The sequence below is a fragment of the Siniperca chuatsi genome, linkage group LG4, assembly GCF_020085105.1.
Source record: "Siniperca chuatsi isolate FFG_IHB_CAS linkage group LG4, ASM2008510v1, whole genome shotgun sequence".
NCBI lineage: Eukaryota > Metazoa > Chordata > Actinopteri > Centrarchiformes > Sinipercidae > Siniperca > Siniperca chuatsi.
In genome coordinates, this window is record NC_058045.1 from 25,433,950 (window position 1) to 25,454,654 (window position 20,705).

General features: G+C 39.0%; 1 protein-coding gene across 1 annotated transcript; it reads left to right on the forward strand.

Moving 5' to 3' along the window:
- The first annotated feature begins 826 nt into the window (after positions 1-826).
- slc12a3 (solute carrier family 12 member 3) lies at positions 827-20,294 on the forward strand. The gene is made up of 26 exons (XM_044194301.1): positions 827-1,295; positions 2,256-2,393; positions 6,045-6,120; positions 6,259-6,354; positions 6,511-6,650; positions 6,776-6,886; positions 8,988-9,099; positions 9,302-9,432; positions 9,670-9,754; positions 10,593-10,753; positions 11,143-11,250; positions 11,471-11,594; positions 11,778-11,879; positions 12,123-12,278; positions 12,385-12,484; positions 13,697-13,808; positions 13,998-14,135; positions 14,738-14,844; positions 15,024-15,106; positions 15,292-15,369; positions 15,629-15,727; positions 15,843-15,954; positions 16,339-16,425; positions 17,265-17,403; positions 17,569-17,636; positions 17,777-20,294. Exons 1-26 carry the CDS (start codon positions 1,011-1,013, stop codon positions 17,916-17,918), a joined length of 3,090 nt encoding a protein of 1,029 aa, XP_044050236.1. The 5' UTR covers positions 827-1,010; the 3' UTR covers positions 17,919-20,294.
- Positions 20,295-20,705: the final 411 nt, after the last annotated feature.

Consider the following 20,705-nt stretch of genomic DNA (forward strand, 5'->3'; position numbering starts at 1 on the left):
GCCACCATGACAAGAAAAAAAATATTTGCCTAGTTTCTTGTTACAACATAAAAAGTTTCTTGTTTTAACTAGATCCTTTTTATGTTAAATAATTATGACACAATATTACTAAATACCAAATGATGCAATGTAACAAGAAACATGTGTTATTTATTTGTTATAACAACATGTAATTTTATCGTTTTATGTTTTTCAGTTGTTTTGTCTTGTTATCACAAAACTCTTGTTATTACAAACATGTTATAACAAGAAACTGAGCACATTTCTTTGGCAATATGGCAGCAATACACTGCCGTAGGGACGCTCCTAAAGTGATCAATAATGACATTTAAATTCAGCCATAAGGTTGAAGTCTTATTTAATTATTTCCTTAACAAGCATACATTGTTGCCCTTGTGTTGTCACAGTCAAGGTTATCTTACAGGTTGGTCTGTGTGTGTAATGAAGCTGTTTACAACTCACATGCTAACTAAAAATCCTCTTAGGAGATTAATGATTAATATACATATATATGATAGATAGATATATGATACATCAGTTCTGTTCATTCTGCACTATTTGAGCTTTTGGGAAAGGAAAATGTTAAAACCCTAGAGGGACATTTTATAAATATTAGGTATATATATTTGGTGGAACAGTGTATTTCCGGGGTCAGCTCAGTCCAAAATGATTTTTTGATTGACCCTGTAATGTGAAATTGTCCATGTCATGTTTAATAGTTCCTGTAATGAGTCTTGTTTGACTGTTCATGGAACCAGCCTTCTTACATGGCCTCGGGCTCTTCCTGTTTGGTTAAGGTCAAATATAAAACCAACCCTCGCAATAAAGCCTCCTTCATACGCTTTAAACTACAGAATGGCTCCATCACCTTGACAGACTGACTTGTGTAAGATAAATCAGCTGCTGAAGGAAAAGATTTTGGACAAAAACTGCACCAAGAAACTGACTATCTTAGCTGTCTTTGTGGTTACAATCCACTTAAATACAGAAAAAACATTCTGACATCCTGAATGGAGTTACCAGTAGCCAGCGACGGTGTTCACCTGGCTGCATACAGACCCAAACCTTCACTGTCAGTAGCCAATGGGAAGGCAACACCTGGAGGGTTTGATGAGTCTGGTTACTATCAGTGTTATGGTGATGGGAGCAGTGTAGCATCCCGTGGATCAGATGCTCTAACTGGCTATGAGACTTTGGATGCTCCGCCACACTATGACTTCTACGCCAACACAGAAGTGTGGGGCCGAAGAAGGCGCTTCAGACCATCTCTGTACCAGCTGCATGCCAACCCTGAGGTGAGGAATCTCTGCTTTTTATCAGCTCATATGGTTCTTATGTCTTTTCAAATGACCAAAGAACTGCAGGTTGAATAGTTGTTTAACAAAAAAGGTGCATTTTAGCCTCTAATTTCCACTAAATTTGTTTAAAATGGTCTGAAACAAACCCTGATCAAATGTTACATCAGTTAGGTATATTTGCTCCATTTACTGTAAACAAAGATGACATTACCCCCAAGATTCTGTTGTAAAACCTGCAACTGGCTACTAGAAATTATTTAGAATTTTTTTTTATTTAGAAATCAATTTTTTTATGAATGCACATACTGAATGAGATGATAACTGATGTATGAGACAAACTTGGGAAAAATGTCATTATAGTCCTAGTCCTGCTGTCACAGTACTTCTTGTTTGTTTGTATTAGAATTTTAAGTTTACATGGTCATGTTTGTGTTAAACCAGTTTCATAAACTTTGATTATTGTCTAACAATTGCAACAGGCAATTTTCTTGGAAAACCATGAAATATTTATTGAAGTATGAACTCAAATGTAATAACTCGGTGTATGTCAAATTGATTTGTATCACTCTTCATTTTTGTTACAAAGTTTGCTCTCTCCAGTGGTGATAATGGCAGTATCTCAGCAAAATCTCAAGGCAGAATTGAACTCATTTCACAAGGAATTTTTGATGTGGATCACAAAAAAGGAATTCCTATGCCGTTTGATACTGAAAAAACTAAACATAACAAATATCTTTGTTTCCATCTCTGGTAGAGGGATTCCTCCTCTGTTCCTGAGGTTTCTTCCTTTTCTTCCCCATTAAAGGTGTTTTGGGGATGAGGGGTGTTTGTTCTGAAATGAGGGTCTAAAGATAGAGGATGTCGTATGCTGTACTCATTGTAAAGCCTTTTGAGATCAATTTGTGATTGATGATTTTGGCTTAAATAATTGAAATTTACTTGAATTTACTTGACTAGGATGATTCCAGACCTCCCTTGTATGAGGAGACAACAAGTGGACAGATGGAAGGAGGTGACAGCTCTGAGGAAGACGAAGAGGAGCAGAAGGAGCCACCAACTGAACCTACTCGCTTTGGCTGGATACAGGGAGTCATGGTAGGTAGGGTTAGACCAGTTTGGGTTTTGGTAGATATCTGTGAGTTGTAGCTGCTCAGTACCAATCTATAAATGTTAAGATAAGATAAAATTTATTTACGTTATTATCCTTGTAGTGAAATTTGCCTTTTATGCCTTATTTTGCTTTTATGTTACAGCTTCCTTACAAAAGGAACTGACAATTTACAAAACACCTACAGTAACTGCACTGCATCAGACATTACCAACAAACTGTATATTAAAAACAGCTATGCATCACACTTCACTCTGACATATTGTACAAGCCTATATGCTGACATACTATAAATATCTAACTATGTAAAGAAACTTGGATTGCGCAAACCTAATAAACCATGACCAACTGCATTGTTAATTAAAATTCAGTTTGAGAGTGTCATGAGAGACCAATTTAGTCAAAGAAAAAAAAATCCAAATAATCAGTGTTTCTCTCAGATTAAATTTTTCATCTAGAGTCTAGATGCTGTTTCAGAGCAAAAATTTAATCATGACAGTCTAGACTGTCTAGTCTAGAAAGATGTTAACCTTTAAATTTACACCGGTGTAATTACATAGTACTGGAAAGAAACAAATAAGTAATAACCAAATAAAATTATGACAGATAATAAGAGAGAGTCAAGTCAAAATGCTACGACTTCTTTCTTGAAATACAACAACTTTATTTGTGACATACCATGACCTTTTTTTCTCATTCAATTCTGACTTTATTTTCAAAATATTACAACTTCTTCTCGAAATTACATTCTTTTCCGATAACATTATGACTTTTGTTCTCATGATTTTTTAATATTCTCAAAATTCTCAGATTTTATTTTCCTCAACACTGGCACTAATACCCTGTCATATAAAATCAATGTAATAAGAAATTGTACTGCTGGGAGTAATATAAGTAACATTAAGTATAAGTAATGTAAATCAAGCTACACATTTCAAAGCAACAGTACACACTATAGTTTACCGGCCATGGAAACTTAAATTCCTTGTCTTCATATATTATTTCTTCAGTACAAATAATAAACATTTCAAAGAAGGAGCACACTACACTATTCAGGCCATAGAAATGTAACTGCAGTGACATTTCTTAGCATTGTTTCATCATGTTTTATGTGGACTATCTGTATGCAGAAACACTACAGACTTTATAGGCTAGGCCATAAAGAGGAAATTATGGGTTAATTATGGTGAAATTTCTAAGTAGGCCTAGTTATACTGGAAGTACTGCGGTGTATCATCAGCTGTGGCTTTGATCTTTTATTGGGAGCAATGATGAGAACTGTTTTCTTAAAACCATATAACATCTTTTCCAGGTAAGAACTAGACTTTACAGTACAATTACTGGTGAAAATGTGCATTACTCAATAACTTCTGGCTATTACACTGTTGTCTCTATCTCACAGCTTCTACTGAATAAGCTGCCTGTCTGTCTTAACCCTCTACCTGTTTGGGATATAGTAAGATTATGAAAGAAGCCTCTTTAATGTGTTTAAATTTTGGTCAGTAATTCTATATACAGTTGTATGCAAAAGTTTAGGAACCCCTGACAATTTCCATGATTTTCATCTATAAATATTTGGGTGTTTGGATCAGCAATTTCATTTTGATCTATCAAATAACTGAAGGACACAGTAATATTTCAGTAGTGAAATGAGATTTATTGGATTAACAGAAAATGTGCAATATGCATCAAAACGAAATTAGACAGGTGCATAAATTTGGGCACCCCAACAGAAAAATCACATCAATATTTAGTAGAGCCTCCTTTAGCGGAAATAACAGCCTCTAGACGCTTCCTATAGCCTGTAATGAGTGTCTGGATTCTGGATGAATGTATTTTGGACCATTCCTCCTTACAAAACATCTCCAGTTCAGTTAGGTTTGATGGTTGCCGAGCATGGACAGCCTGCTTCAAATCACCCCACAGATGTTCAATGATATTCAGGTCTGGGGACTGGGATGGCCATTCCAGAACATTGTACTTGTTCCTCTGCATAAAGGCCAGAGTAGATTTTGAGCAGTGTTTTGGGTCGTTGTCTTGTTGAAATATCCAGCCCCGGCGTAACTTCAACTTTGTGACTGATTCCTCAACATTATTCTCAAGAATCTGCTGATATTGAGTGGAATCCATGCGACCCTCAACTTTAACCAGATTCCCAGTACCGGCACTGGCCACACAACCCCACAGCATGATGGAACCTCCACCAAATTTTACTGTGGGTAGCAAGTGTTTTTCTTGGAACGTTGTGTTCTTTTGCCGCCATGCATAACGCCCCTTGTTATGACCAAATAACTCAATCTTTGTTTCATCAGTCCACAGCACCTTATTCCAAAATGAAGCTGGCTTGTCCAAATGTGTGTTTGCATACCTCAAGTGACTCCGTTTGTGGCGTGTGTGCAGAAAAGGCTTCTTTCGCATCACTCTCCCATACAGCTTCTCCTTGTGCAAAGTGCGCTGAATTGTTGAACGATGCACAGTGACACCATCTGCAGCAAGTTGATGTTGTAGGTCTTTGGAGGTGGTCTGTGGGCTGTTTTTGACCGTTCTCACCATCCTTCGCCTTTGCCTCTCCAATATTTTATGTGGCCTGCCACTTCTGGCCTTAACAAGAACTGTGCCTGTGGTCCTCCATTTCCTCACTATGTTCCTCACAGTGGACACTGACAGCTTATATTTCTGCGATAACTTTTGTAGCCTCCCCTAAACCATAATTTAGAACAATCTTTTTTTCAGGTCATTTGAGAGTTGTTTTGAGGCCCCCATGTTGCCACTCTTCAGAGGAGAGTCAAAGAGAACAACAACTTTCAATTGGCCACCTTAAATACCTTTTCTCATGATTGGATGCACCTGTCTATGAAGTTCAAGGCTTAATGAGCTCACCAAACCAATTGTGTGTGTTCCAATTAATCAGTGCTAAGTAGTTACAGGTATTCAAATCAACAAAATGACAAGGGTGCCCAAATTTATGCACCTGTCTAATTTCGTTTTGATGCATATTGCACATTTTCTGTTAATCCAATAAATCTCATTTCACTACTGAAATATTACTGTGTCCTTCAGTTATTTGATAGATCAAAATGAAATTGCTGATCCAAACACCCAAATATTTATAAATGAAAATCATGGAAATTGTCAGGGGTTCCTAAACTTTTGCATACAACTGTAATACCAATACAACAACTTTCCATTGCATCCATTTTACTTGGCTATTACTATACTTTTACTTTACTTTTTTGTATTTATAAAGTAAATTCAGTATAATGTCCATTTACATTAGTTTGACTTGGTTATTTTATGGCAATACTATGTAAGTAACAGCCCTTAAAGTAACCACAAAAAAACCCTCTAATGAACAAATTAGCAAGCAGAAGAAAATTCATTTGCACTTTGGTTTAGTTGTCGTGGACAACTGGCCAATTTTTAATAAAAGCCCACCAGCCACATACTGTGAAGTATTCATAGTGTCTTAGAACTCAGGCTGTAGAACCATGATGTTTTGTTCGAACATCAGTTTCATGTTGTTAAACCCTGGCATATAGTAATAAAGATGTTGGTGTTGAACTTCAAATGTTGGCTGGGTTTAACCAGATCTTGAGAAATTTGGTAACTTCAGTCCGTAACTGTGTGTCTTTTTATAGATCCGTTGCATGTTAAACATCTGGGGGGTGATCTTGTACTTGAGGTTGCCCTGGATCACTGCTCAAGCTGGCATAGGTACGTCAAACAAAACCTGTTTATGTGCCTGATGTAATGCACCAAATTTTAAATATTTCTTAGATAGTTCAGTCTAAGAAAGCTTCCTTCTGGCTCACTGTCATTCTTTTTCTCTTTCTCCTTGTGTCTTTATGTCAGGTCTGACCTGGGTGATTATCCTGCTGTCCTCTTTTATAACTGGGATCACTGGCCTCTCGACCTCAGCCATCGCTACCAACGGAAAGGTTAAAGGAGGTCTGTTCACTCAGTTGTAACAATACTTAATAAATGTATATTTGCTATAAACAAAAGAAGGACTAATATCAAAAACTGCATTTTATTGCCAGTGATTCCTAACATGATGACCATATTTCCCATAATACATGTTTCTGTTCCCCCTCTTGTCTTCAGGTGGGACCTACTTCCTGATCAGTCGCAGCCTCGGTCCAGAGCTGGGTGGGTCCATCGGTCTTATCTTTGCATTTGCCAATGCTGTAGCTGTGGCCATGCACACTGTGGGTTTTGCTGAGACTGTTACAGACATCATGCGTGTAAGTAGGATGCTGTGTGTTAATATGCATGTGGAGGAGCTTTTACAACGATACCATAAGGCAAACACAGATTTTGATTCTGTTTCTCTCTTATCTTATTCCTCTTTCTTCTGTTACTTCCTCAGGAAAATGGAGCTGTCATGGTTGACCGAACCAATGACATCCGTATCATCGGCATCATCACTGTCACATGTCTACTAGGCATCTCAATGGCAGGCATGGCGTGGGAGTCAAAGGTTAGCTCAACCAAACATATGAGACCATGATAAACTGCCATTAAGATTAATTAAGACTAATTAAGATTAATGGTTAAGATTTTAAAATGTACATTAAAAAGATTTATCTTATGCACTGAATGTTTTAGTGCTACAGAAGTTACAGCATTAATACATTTTGGGAAATACAATTGTTTATAGAGCCCTCTAAAGGTCACGGCGAGAATCTTTTTGAGAACTACTTTTGCATTCCCTCGCAATATGTTTTGCGTTACCTCGCAATATATTTTGCGTTCTCTTGTAATAAATTTTGTGTTCTCTTGCAATACTTTTGCATTCCCTCACAATACTTTTCTTTTTCCATTCCTTCTGAGCCATATGTCTATTTCCGCTCAGCTGCTCCCAGCACAACACCCCAGTATATCAGCTCATTGAATTTTACTTTGAACTGGGCATTAAGTATGCTGATATAGTACTACTGCTCAATAGGCATGCATGGTTATGTAATTAGTGAAAGTGAACTTAAACAAATTCTTAGATCAAGGGGTATCTCCAGAAGAAAGCAGTAGGGTGATCTGCACGAAGCTGTCGGTTTCATTCATGAACAGTTACTGTACTCTCTACTGGACTCTGGACTGGACCCCAGAGGGGTTTCACTGAGGAAAAGGAGACGTCTCCAGAGGCAGAATTACAGATATGTAGTTGAATCTACCTCATGAAGCTAATTTGCTGTATTTGTTTGAGTCAAAAAAAGAAGGTGACTGAAATGCTGCAGAGTCTGTGGTTCTGACACAGAAAGAGCAGACAACATTGAACCACTTGCAGAGATACATCAGAAATGCAGACCAACGCAAGTTGGAAAGCTTTTCTCTGTTCTCTGTTCTTTGCACAAAACAAATTAAAGTAACCTTCAATGCTGAAACAACTTTTGGTAGAAGGCCTGTTGCTATAAGTGCAGAGCTATAATTGATGTTCCTTATACATACAGCTCCTGCCCAGAAGTTTGATAATGTTCTGTCTGATAACTTCTTTGCAATGGACATCACACCATGCTAAATGCATTAACTTGAGACTCTCCACACTACCGTCCATTACAATAGACATATGGCTCAGAAGGAATGGAAGACGAAAAGTATTGTGAGGTAACGCAAAACATATTGCGAGGGAATGCAAAAGTAGTCCTCAAAAACATTCTCATGGGGTCCTTTACGGGGCTTTCTGGCCAAGAGTTAGATGAGAAGATTGATACCGCTCGCATTTCAGTACCTATAATATAAAGCTAGGGCCACCAGTCAATTGTCTTAGGTTAGTATAAAGACTGAAAGCTGGGAGAAAGCTAGCCTGGCTCTGTCCAAAAAAGATCCTCTTATTGCTTTCATAAATGTAAAATTAGGTTACATTGTTTATATTGTTTTTAATTTTCAAATTTGTATTAACATTTGAATATTGTCCACTGTACAGTGGGGTACAACTTTGAAAATTAAATGTCAAACAGCTTTTCCATTTTCATTTTAATATGGTCATAGAACGCCCATGTGAGTAATCCAGTGCAAATTGGATTATTGCATTTCCATTTTGATATTTAGATCTTTTGACCTTTGGATAGAGTCAAGCTAGCTGTTCCCCCCTAGGTCCAGTCTTTATGCTAAGCTAAGCTAATGCTCACTTTAGCTTCAGACTTAGTAACGTAACTGTTTGTGTCAGTGCAGTTCCCAATGCCAGTAGAGGTAATAGATTAAGTTACCTTTAAGCTAGAAGATCCTCATTATGGGCTATAATATTGGGGCAGCTACACATGTAGCATCACCCACAACATACAGTAACTACAGCCTGAACCCTAACCCATAGCCATTGTGTCGGGGTGTAGCTACTCATTTTGATCTGTCATGTATGTATTAAGGGCTGCCTGTTTCAGCTAACAAGTTGCACTAAAATTCTCTTTATGTATATACCACCTACCATGCTAAAGAATTACAGAAATAGATAAAGAGCAGGTAGCTAGCATGTTCACCCTAGCTCGTATGATAGTTAATTTATTAGTGTAGTGAGATAAAGTAACTTATTCTTGCATGTAAATGTCTGTCTGCATCCACATATTCATCATATATTTTTCCTTCCACAGGCCCAGGTTCTGTTTTTCCTGGTCATTATGGTGTCATTTGCCAGTTACATTGTTGGAACGATCATGCCTGCTTCACCACAGAAACAAGCCAAGGGTTTCTTTAGCTACAAAGGTGACTATTTAGTCCCTGCTCAGAGATTCTTGAATGCCAATGCAAAGTTTCCCATTTCATTATGGAGTGAGGGTATTTTGATATGATTTCAGTGGCATAAAAACAGTTTTTGTTGAAAATAAGACTTTTTTAGACTTAGGATGTCATGAGTCTCTCCCTGTCAAAGCTCTCCAGTAAACTATGTCTATGTCACCTTCAACAGCGGATATCTTTGCCACCAATTTTGTGCCCAATTGGCGGGGGCAAGAGGGCAGCTTCTTTGGTATGTTCTCCATTTTCTTCCCCTCCGCAACGGGTATCCTGGCAGGAGCTAACATCTCTGGAGATCTGAAGGTATGTTAGTTTGTTTCTTTCTCTCTGCTTTATTCTATTCTTGTAAAATCCTGATTTAGAAACCATCATGCATTGTTCATTGTTCTCAGTGGTTTATAAACCTGCCTGCTTGCCTCACACACCATCCTGTTCCCGCACATACATACACACATCTTGATTAACATGTATGTGGCAATTTATATCTCAGTTGTACTACAAAAAGCCTTAAGTTCATGTCTTTTGTCCTCTCCCTCACAGAATCCAACAGTGGCCATCCCCAGAGGAACACTGATGGCAATATTCTGGACCACCATGTCCTACCTCATCATCTCTGCTACTATTGGTACTGTATGTCCATACTGCCTACCAAATCTGTATTTTGACTGCCTTTTACCCATATAGTGAGTTGGTCTACGAATCACCCTGTTGATGTTATTTTGCAATAATGACTACTTAATACATGGCTTTTACCAAAAGCATTTAATGTAATCATGTGGCATAAAATGATTCATTCAGGATTGAATATGCAAAAAATGTCTTGTTTTAGTTTGTGTGCTGGTTGATCCATAGGAAGTAAAAATCCAACATATCCAGGTGAAGGGAAGGTACTCATCCAATAAAGATCTAATGTTCGAGTAACCCATCTGAACTCTGCTAGCCACTAGCCACACCTTGTGTAAAGTCCTCATGTACAGTGTTTGCTATAATGTACAGCAGTTAAGTAATTTTGCTTCTTAAAGTTAAACCTCTGCACTATGTCTATCTCAGCTATATTTACAGTGTTAAAAAAACAGTGACACTTAAAATTACCTTGCGGAATTTTGCACATAACTTTTACAGTTACTTATTGTATATTTTTTTTATTTTTAGCAGGTTAAATATCTTGACAAGACAATGGTTTGTTGTAAGCAAGTATAATGACAAAGATTGAATTGAATGGAAACAATTAAATAGAATTTCGATATGGACATGTTGCCATAGCAACATGCAGACATATAGTAGGCATTATAGAAACTCATCTGCTGAAATGCCAGGATCACAACATGCCTTTTAATTTATTATTTATTATATTATTTATTTATCTATTCATTTTTTTAATTTTAGGTTGAATAATCTTGTCTGTATGCATATGCATATTTATTCATGCATGCTTGTGTCCATGTGTGTTTGTTTCCTCCCAGGATCTTGTGTGCTGCGGGATGCGTCTGGCCTGTTAAATGACACCCTGTCACCATCCTCATCCATCGAAAATTGTAATGGTTTAGCTTGTGATTATGGATGGGACTTCACCGAGTGCATGAACAATAACACATGCGACTACGGCATCATGAACTACTATCAGGTCAGCACAAGCTAAATCATCTCAGTCTAAATCACAAAGTGAGGCTGAAAAGCACAAGCCGACTCCTTACATGATTTCTGGGTAATGCAGTGTCAAAAACCCAAACATTTACCTCCTGTTGTCAAAGCATAAAGCTCCCTTGTCTGCTGTCAGTTCAAAGACATTTATTTGACTTTTCTTTCATTGCCACAAGCAGAAAACACACAATTTAAACAGTGACAGAAACAAGCCAAGAGTAACACCATTCTGCATGAATGATTCAGTCTCCCTGTGTATTAATCAGTTACATTAACAGTAGGTCACCTTATAAACAAACAGACAGTGTCTCCCCTGGTGATGAAGAGAGTAAACAGTAAACTAATAAGTAAACAGTAAATTTCTGTCTCCAGTCCATGAGCATGGTGTCAGCCTTTGCCCCTCTCATCACTGCTGGTATATTTGGAGCAACACTGTCCTCTGCTTTGGCCTGCCTGGTGTCTGCTCCCAAAGTCTTCCAGGTACATACAAACACACACACACACACACACACACACACACACACACTCACAGTCATAAATACACCAGTTGTGCAATATTGTTAACATGTTTTTTCTTTTCATATTTCAGTGCAACCTTTTCCATCTTTCTGTGCCTGTTTAAATGCAAGTCTTCTTTCTTATTTCCTCTGCTGTGACCAAGACATTTATTTTTGTCTCTCCTTTCATTTTTTTCTGGTAGTGTCTGTGTAAGGACAATCTCTACCCTTTCATCGGTTTCTTTGGCAAAAGTTACGGCAAGAATGATGAACCACTCAGAAGCTACCTATTGACGTACATCATTGCTGCCTGCTTCATTCTCATTGGTGAGAAGCTCTGACCACTGTAGATGACCAGTAGGAATTTTAGCAATTATAGTCTGAATGGAAATGGGAATGTCCATTGGGTTTCACTTCGTGAAAATCTTAAGGATTATAACTTTAAAAACAAATGTGAAGCATGGTTCTCTTCAATTCTGTCTTCTCCCCTCTATCTTTTCTCTCCACCAGCCGAGTTGAACACCATCGCTCCAATCATCTCCAACTTCTTCCTCTGCTCCTACTCTCTGATCAACTTCAGCTGCTTCCATGCCTCAATCACCAACTCACCAGGTAGAAAACTCAGAAACAACACATTTTGCTTTAATGGACAGATGGGATTAATAGACAGATAGATAAATGCATGAATGAATTAATATTAAGACTGATTACTAATTAAATACTTTGGCAATGAAACACAGAAGAAATGCAACTGTTGCAGAGAAATGAGAATGAGAAAGCAGAATACCTGGTAGATAGGGGTGTGTAGACATTTGTGTGTGTATGGTATACGCATGTTTTTGTGTGTGTCTACAGGTTGGCGTCCGTCCTTCAGGTTCTATAGTAAGTGGCTGTCGTTGCTGGGCGCTGTGTGTTGTGTGGTTATCATGTTCCTGCTGACTTGGTGGGCAGCCCTCATTGCCTTTGGCGTTGTCCTCCTCCTTTTAGGATACACACTCTACAAGAAGCCTGGTAAACTCACACACATACATTCAGACAAACAAACCACAAACAGTGTAGTGTCACACACCAAACAGCTGTCCTCCATTCTAACTCGACTGCTCTCCTCTGTGGTTAGCTGTAAACTGGGGCTCCTCAGTGCAGGCGAGCTCCTACAACATCGCTCTGAACCAGTGTGTAGGCCTCAACCATGTGAAGGACCATGTCAAGAACTACAGGTCAGTGACAGGATGTGATCACACATCTATAGTTTGTCTTCTGTGGTCAAAATTTAGAAGGGAAATGTATTTTATTGCTTTTTTGTATTTGGAAGTGGGGTAGGGGTCAAAACAAATCTGATTGTAGTACTTTAGATGAGTTTGATGGCTCAACTAAAATATAATACTAAAAACTATCTTTGCCAAATTATCTATATTATCTGGTGTTCATATAATGAAGTTATAGCTTACTATGAGATTCACTCCAGAGTGTTGCTTTCTGTGGTAGGCCTTCCAAGTATGAGGACCTGCTGGCTGCCAAATGAAAACATCCACTTTATTATCCTCATAAAATCTTGCCTTTTGGGGATCATTTCCTGTAGTTGGTGCAGATTGTGTGCTCACTCCTAAATGAATAGTTCTTTTGGGAAAAAAATGCTTATTTGCTTTGTTTCCAAGAGTTAGATGAGAAGAACAGTACTCATACAGTGTATCTGTCAGTTAAATATGACACTACATACAGGAGACAGTTAGCTTAGCTTAGCATAAAGACTAGAAACAGGTGGAAACAGCTAGCCTGGCTCTGTCCAAAGGTAACTAACTTCATTTACCAGCACCTCTGAAGCTCACTAATTACCATGATATATCTTATTTGTTTAATCCGTACAAAAACCAAAGTGTGAAAACTACACATGTTATGTGCCAGACCAAAGAGTTCATTAGACAGAGCCAGCCTAGCTGTTTCCACCTGTTTCTAGTCTAAATGCTAAGCTAAGATACCCGTCTGCTAGCGCTAGCTTCATATTTTCTGTACAGACATTAGTAGTATCGATCCTCTTATCTAACTCTTGGCTAGAAAACAAATAAGATTATAGTAAAACTATTCCTTTAATGTTCAGATGAATGCAGTATGTATTAATATGCAGTGAATTAACAAACAGCAAACCAGTTTGTTAACAGTAGCTTAGCTGCTTAAACAGGGGAGCAGATTATGAAAGGGTTTCACCATAAAAAGCACTTAAAGCTAGCTAAGTAACTTGAAAATAATCTCTGGTGTCAACTATGAAATCAAGTTGTTGTTCAAAAGACAAGATCATGTCCAAGTCCTTATCAGTCTCATTTAATGTCCACAGTAAAAACAATCAACGGGAGATAAACAAAGGTGTAGATACGTCTGCAAGAGCTCTGGACTAAGCTGCTCAACATCTAACTCTGGTTTTGCCCACGTTTCAGACCCCAGTGTTTGGTGCTAACAGGTCCTCCCAGCAGTCGTCCAGCTCTAGTGGATCTCGTCACCTGTTTCACAAAGAGTCTCAGTCTCATGATGTGTGCCAATGTGGTCTCTGTGAGTACAACTGGACTTGCAAAGACATACACATCACCCAGTGAAGACTACATCATTGGGTTGGATTTTTTGATTCAGTAAAAACACAAGCACAAACATATTTTTGAACATTTGAAACTGGCATGTCTCAGCTGTCAGAGCGTTTTCAGTTGACTGAAATCATTATTGATTTGACCTTGTATTTGTCAGGCTGGTCCCTCCCCATCAGTAGTGGAAAAGTCGAACAGCGACAGTCATGTTGCCTGGTTGAACCATCGGAAGGTCAAGTCATTCTACAGAGGTGTGGTGGCTAAAGAGCTACGATCAGGAGTTAACATGCTGCTACAGGTCAGAATTACACCTCATCTATTCTATTCTAATGAACTGTCTCCATCAAATGAACTTTGTTGGGGCCTGTCTCACAAAGCCAGCTAACTTTGGGGTTAACCCTGGCTTTTCAGTCTCCGAAAGATAGCTCAAGTTCACGCTCAGTTGTCATGGTAATTAGGCTAAACCTACAAGGAGCAGGTTTTGTTCAGGATTACAGATCAAAACATGTGAAAGAACCACCTCCTGACCAATCAACTGTCACAAAAAAATGTAGTCACCACTTCTACAAGATCTTCGAATGGACAAAATGCTGCATTCACATTAAAGTGCTTAGTACAACAGAGAAGAGTGGCATCATTACAAACCAGTAGAGAGGCTCTGCTAATGTCTCTGTGAATGTCATGAGACTCCTCTTTCATGTGCACAAGTTCATACTTGGATTGAGAAAGCCAACAGAGTTAACAGAGCCAGATGGTAACCAGCTATGTGACATCAGTTTAGGATTGTCAGTGTTAGGTTCAGTGAAGCCAGAGCCTGAGGAAGCTGAAGTTGCTTTGTGAGACAGGACTGACTCCTCTCTTCTTCTTCTTCTTCTCCTCATGTTGTTGACTGTCCACCAGGGGGCAGGTTTGGGTCGTATTAAGCCAAATGTTCTGCTGCTGGGTTTCAAGAAAGACTGGCGCAGTGACACACCTCAGGCTGCACACAACTACATAGGAATACTGCAGTGAGTACAGTGGGGACTAATAAACCTCATCCTATGTGTGTGTGTGTGTGTGTGTGTGTGTGTGTGTGTGTGTGTGTGTGTGTGTATACTTTTGAACCATTAATATAAGCACTGATAATCAAATTTATTGCAATAAAGTTTTCCAATGTTGAAATTCAACATTACAATGTGTGTTTCAGTGATGCGTTTGACCTACAGTACGGCGTGTGTGTGCTAAGAATGAGGGAAGGACTGGATGTCTCTCCTCCATCTCAAGCCCACGGTGAGAGCCTTATTTCAATTAGAGTAGAATGCACTGAGAGTAAGTTCATTTCATCAATGAACTGACTGCTGCTATGTCAGATGGAAGTTAACAAGGGGCATCGTGGGAAGAGCTGTCCACATCATTTGAGTTAATGACTACAAGTGAATCCATATACATAGCAAATTCCTCTGTTTTTATTTCAGTTAATCCAGGCTTTGATGAAGGACCAGAGAGTATAAACACCATCTCTGCCGCTCCACGCATTAAAACAAGCACTACATGTATGTATATGCATGATCATATCATTACGATTCATTTCTTTTATGTATCATTACAATTAAAATAAAATCTTGAGTAAATGTGGCCTGAGTTGCCCTTAAATCTGGAAAAATGAAAGCTGTGAATATCACTGAAAGGTAAATGTTTAACAGTTTTAAACTTAAATACCCAGAAATCCTATAAATTGATGTTAATAAAATGTAAAAAAAAAAATCATAATTTTTTAAAAACTATTTTCTGTGTATACAAAATTGCTTGCAGCTACTGTCTCCATTGAACCAGAGCCTCAGCCTAGTACGGTGTTCCAGAAAAAACAAGGAAAAAAGACCATCGATGTATACTGGCTGTCTGATGACGGAGGTCTGATCATCTCTCTATCCATCTACCACCTTCTTTTCTTTCGTCACGAATATTAGCACAGGTTTCCTTATCACTCTGTGTGTGTGTGTGTGTGTGTATGTGTGTCTTTTACCAGGTCTGACCCTGCTGCTGCCCTACCTGTTGACTCGGAGGAAGCGCTGGGCCAGATGCAAAGTCAGAGTGTTTGTGGGAGGAGAAACAGACAAGAAGGAAGAGCAGAAAGAGGAGTAAGTACCTTTCTTCTGCACATCTGACGAAAAAATGCAGAATTGCTTATGGAGATCAACAAAGTATCAAAGACCTTTTTCACAACAGACATTTGACTAGCATAGCAGAACATTAACAATGGCTCCAGTTCATTTGAACCTGCAATAACAGATTTTTTGCCCAGGGTAGCAGAAACAAGCTGTAAACACAACGCTGACATATTATCACCTGAAAAAGTTGGTATGGCTAACATGTTAGCAAACAACTGCTTTAGCAGCTTTCCTGCTATGACAAGTCAAAAATGTCCGTCGCAATTAAAAGACTATAGCTGTGGTTTACAAGTATGAGATTGTGTGAACACTTTGAAAACTTAATTGTACTACTGATTTAAATTTTCTTTCCAGGGTGTTGGCACTGATCAAGAAGTTCCGTCTTGGTTTCCATGATGTTGAAGTGCTTCCTGACATCTACCAGAACCCACAGCCTGGAAAGTAAGGCTGCTACCAGTTTATGAGAATGAAGCAAAGGGCAAACAACAGGGGAAAAGATCTGTCATCGTGCAGTTTCACATGTGATCAAGGCTGAGCTGGGCTTACCAACTGGGCAAAATCCCAGAATGCCAGGGGCCCGCGGAACTGTTTTATGCACCACTAAAGCACAATATCAGCTGACATGATAAGGGTTCATTAGCTGATCTTGAGGCCGTGTGATGAAAAGGTTTCCTGCGCCAGATATTGTTTTAACCTTCATTATTTCAGTTTTGTGGTAATATGATGCATATTCCTAAATTAATGCAGAATATGCGAAGAATTAAGGGGGGATTAATAGGAGCCCAGTAGCTCATTTTTGCCCCAGGGCCCGCTAGCATGTTAATCTGGCCATGCATGTGATTTACAATGTGTTTTGATTTGAGGATCAGCAAAAACTAGATGGTACTTGGAGAGCATATGCCTCCCATGATGTTGTCTAAGTCACTGTTAAACTCATAGAAGTCATTGCTATCACTTATTGATTTCCTAAAATCCTTTAAATGTTGTTGTATTGTATTTTAAACCAAGCTTCAATGTCTGTCTCATATTTGTTGCTAAAGTTTAGTGGATGGATCAGATCCTAAATGTGCTTCACAAAATATTACTACCAGCTTTCATGGAATTGTCCCAAGTGTGCTGCTGTAAACAACAGAGGGGAAAACCTCCACATCGAGGTTGCCAGATAAAATCAAAAAACAATCTTCATAGTGAAAAAGGAATTAATTTCTCCATACTTGATTTACATTATTACTTACTTTCTGCAATTACCCATGATCCATGTGTGTCTCTGTGTGCTCCAGTGTTCATCAGTTTGAGAATATGGTGGGTCGCTTCAAGCTGGATACAAACCCCAAAGAGGACTCTGATTCTGAGCCTCCAAGACAGCAGGAGGAGCCATGGATGATCACTGACCAGGATTTAGAGAAGAACAAGACCAAGGTCCGACACACACACACAAGAAACACACACACACTGACACAACCTGAATCACACACATTTGGATACAGCACATATAGAATTTAGCAGGAAGAAATAATCGATCCAAATCTTTTTTTTCCTCTGTCTTCCTCGACTGAAATTGTAAACGTTCTATGTGTGATTCAGTCTCTCCGCCAGATCCGTCTAAACGAGGTTCTGCAGGATTACTCCAGAGAAGCTGCTCTGATTGTTATGTGAGTACAGTAGTTCTTCTTTTTAGGTCATGGCTGTGCTACTTTATTAGAAGGTAAACAAAGCAGAGTAAAAGGAATGACAAGCACAAACTGTTCACCCTATTAAACCGTCTTTGCTGTGACTCTGTGTCTCCTGACAGCACCATGCCGGTGGGGAGGACAGGAGTGTGTCCCAGTACTCTCTACCTGGCGTGGCTGGACTTCTTGTCACGTGATCTGAGACCTCCAGTCCTGTTGGTCAGAGGAAACCAAGAAAACGTCCTCACCTTCTACTGCCAGTGAAATGTCTCGAGACCAATGTACAGATACTGAACTACAACTTATAACTCACTAACATCCTGATATTTTCATCTTGATTTAGACATGTCAATGCCTTGATGACTATCGATGATTATCAAATCCTGTAATGAATGTATGGTTCCTCTATTTCCTATGTTCTTGCCCTTTAATTCATGATTTACGCATTTTAGAAGTACTGCAAAAGTAAATCACTCTAGGGAAAATAGTTAAAACTGAAGCCATTATTGATTGTAAAGACAATTTAAATTTATCAAAATGATTGTATAACGTTTGACAATGTTTCCTGTCCTTAAATGTATGGCACAAATGAAGACAAAATTTTGTTACTTTAGTTCAATACGATTACCAGCTGCGACAGTGATGTTGGTACTGTTTTCACCTTGTCAGCCTGTGTGTGTGTCATCATGGCAAACTGGGGTCCTGGAGACACCTTCTGTAGCAGGAACTACCACAGAAGCAGTCTTGAGTACTTTGCAGTTTGGACAGATTTTGTCAATGCGATAGCGTCACAACCGTGCAAGATGCAGTCACCAATCTTTACAGATGTGTAGTTGAGATCAAACTGAAGGCTGAGTTCATAAATGTATGTGGTCCGAGCACTTCTGGGCACCAGAAGTAGGGGGGTAAGTAGGGAAGTGCTCACCCACACACACACACTTTACGCCTCTGGCCCCCATTCGTTTTGAGTCATGGAATTAGCTTTGCCAAGATGGCAAGATCCAGGCAGACACAAAAAAACACATGGTTTTAGCATACAGTGATCCAGATAACATTCACCCTTTATTATAACAACTAACGACAGCAACTATCATGATACATCATACATAGTCTACACATACTATACAGCATAAACTGTTAGATCCTTAACAAAAAAGTATTATTTAAGGGGTAGGCACATTAAACCTGGATGTGGATGTCCCTAACCAAATATACTACAACCTGATCTACACATAATTATTACCAGCTGCAATAACCCCCCATTCAATATTCATGTTCTTGCCAAACAACTGATCATTTATCTCTTGCCAATAATGACACATTCATGACTAACTATGTTTAATGTTGTACATTCCTTGTATCAAACCAGGGAATATTTTAGCAAAACACAAAACTAACAGGTTAAACGCAAGGAGCAACATCCGGGGCTGAAAAATTAAGCTATCGCCGAAGTGTCAAAAACTGCAGTTCCTTGAATGGCCACTTGAGGCTGGCTCAAAAAGCAAGTCAATAGCCCATAGAGCATAAAATGCCTAACTTTACAGTAGAAATAAACATGTTTACAGCCAGGTACAAAAATGGTTTTGGTCTCTATAGCTGATTTCCCCCTTCATGACAACTGTGAGGGGGGTGAATGTTTTTTATAACTCACCCGTTTAAATTGTATTAAGGCTCAAAGTTATGCATAATTAAGGGCGTGGCCGTTTTGATTGACAGATGGGTGCCATCACAGGTGGCTAGCCGCTAGGTGGTTTCAGCAACCAGGCTTCATTTGGCATGCCTCAGCTCCATCTCTTTGCCCATTTTTATATTAGCTGGAATCAGGCACTGCTAAGATTGTGACGGCCGGAGCCACCACACGAGTTTCACAATCGCTCTTCAGCAACCTATATGTGACATCACGGAGACAACGTCCATGTTTTATACGGTCTATAAAGTTGACCCTGCGAGGCCGGTTAGGCATAGTGGCACAGTTCACCTGTTTCGCCAAACTCACTTCTCTCATGTCATGTGTTCCATTGCACCATACACACCAATTTGGCATCATGGATGGTGTGATCCCATCGCAAATAACGAAAGACTTGTCAGAACAAATGAAAGATAACTGCTAGACAGTGTGCTTCATGTTATATAAAGAGGCTGTGTGTGTGTGTGTGTGTGTGTGTGTGTGTGTGTGTGTGTGTGTGTGTGTGTGTGTGTACGCTGCATTGTCACGAATCAAAATGGCAGAGGTAGTTTCCCCTCAAACCCTCTCCACCTCTTTCAGCTCTATCTTTAATCATTAACCTGTATGCTGATTATCAGCAGTGCCACATAGTTAATTGTATCAGCTGTTAAAGACATTCCTTTTGTATATATAGTATATCTAGAGACTATTTGTTGTATCTTTCTATACATGGCTTAGGACAGCAGGATATAGCAGTCATAGTGACATAGTATCTGGCCTGCTGAAACGTCCTTGACACCCTGAATCCTTCTCCTGTAGCAGACCCTGACCTTTGACCTCTCCAAAGGGGACAGTAATATTTGCTATTCCAGTAGAATGTTGTACAGACGTCACTGTCATTAATATGTCATGCCACATACAGTATAATGCCTGTTAATGTTTTTGACATGTTGCAATTAAAGTAGTGAGTATGACACACTGGTTCACGCATTCTCTTTCAATGTTAATTGCATCTGCCAAACCACTATGATTTTGAGGAGTGTCTTACTTTTACCAGCCGAAACTCAAGCCTCTGACATCCAGTCTTGGTTTGTTATTCAAGATCTACAGTATAATACTTTTATATTTTGTTTGTGTTTGCAATAATACTCAAATATCCATAGTCGGTGTGTTCAATAGCTACTGGATAACTCCTTTGAGATCATTTGCAAGTCGATTTACATATGATGTAACAAGACTGATGCAACTTCAATGGACAAACAAAGTTTTTCTCTCGGAAAAAAAGTGCTCTTGTCTGAGAGGGAGAAAAGAAGAAAAGAGCTCTCACTCCGCCTCCATTTTCAGGTACGGAAAACGTCAAACACTAAAGAAATGTTACAAGGGAC

Coding starts and splice junctions, on each gene's coding strand:
- slc12a3 (XM_044194301.1), top strand. CDS start 1,011: ATGGAGTTACCAGTAGCCAGCGACGGTGTTCACCTGGCTGCATACAGA. Junction 2,394..6,044: donor GCTGGATACAGGGAGTCATG/GTAGGTAGGGTT, acceptor GTCTTTTTATAG/ATCCGTTGCATGTTAAACAT. Junction 13,809..13,997: donor TGTGTGCCAATGTGGTCTCT/GTGAGTACAACT, acceptor TGTATTTGTCAG/GCTGGTCCCTCCCCATCAGT.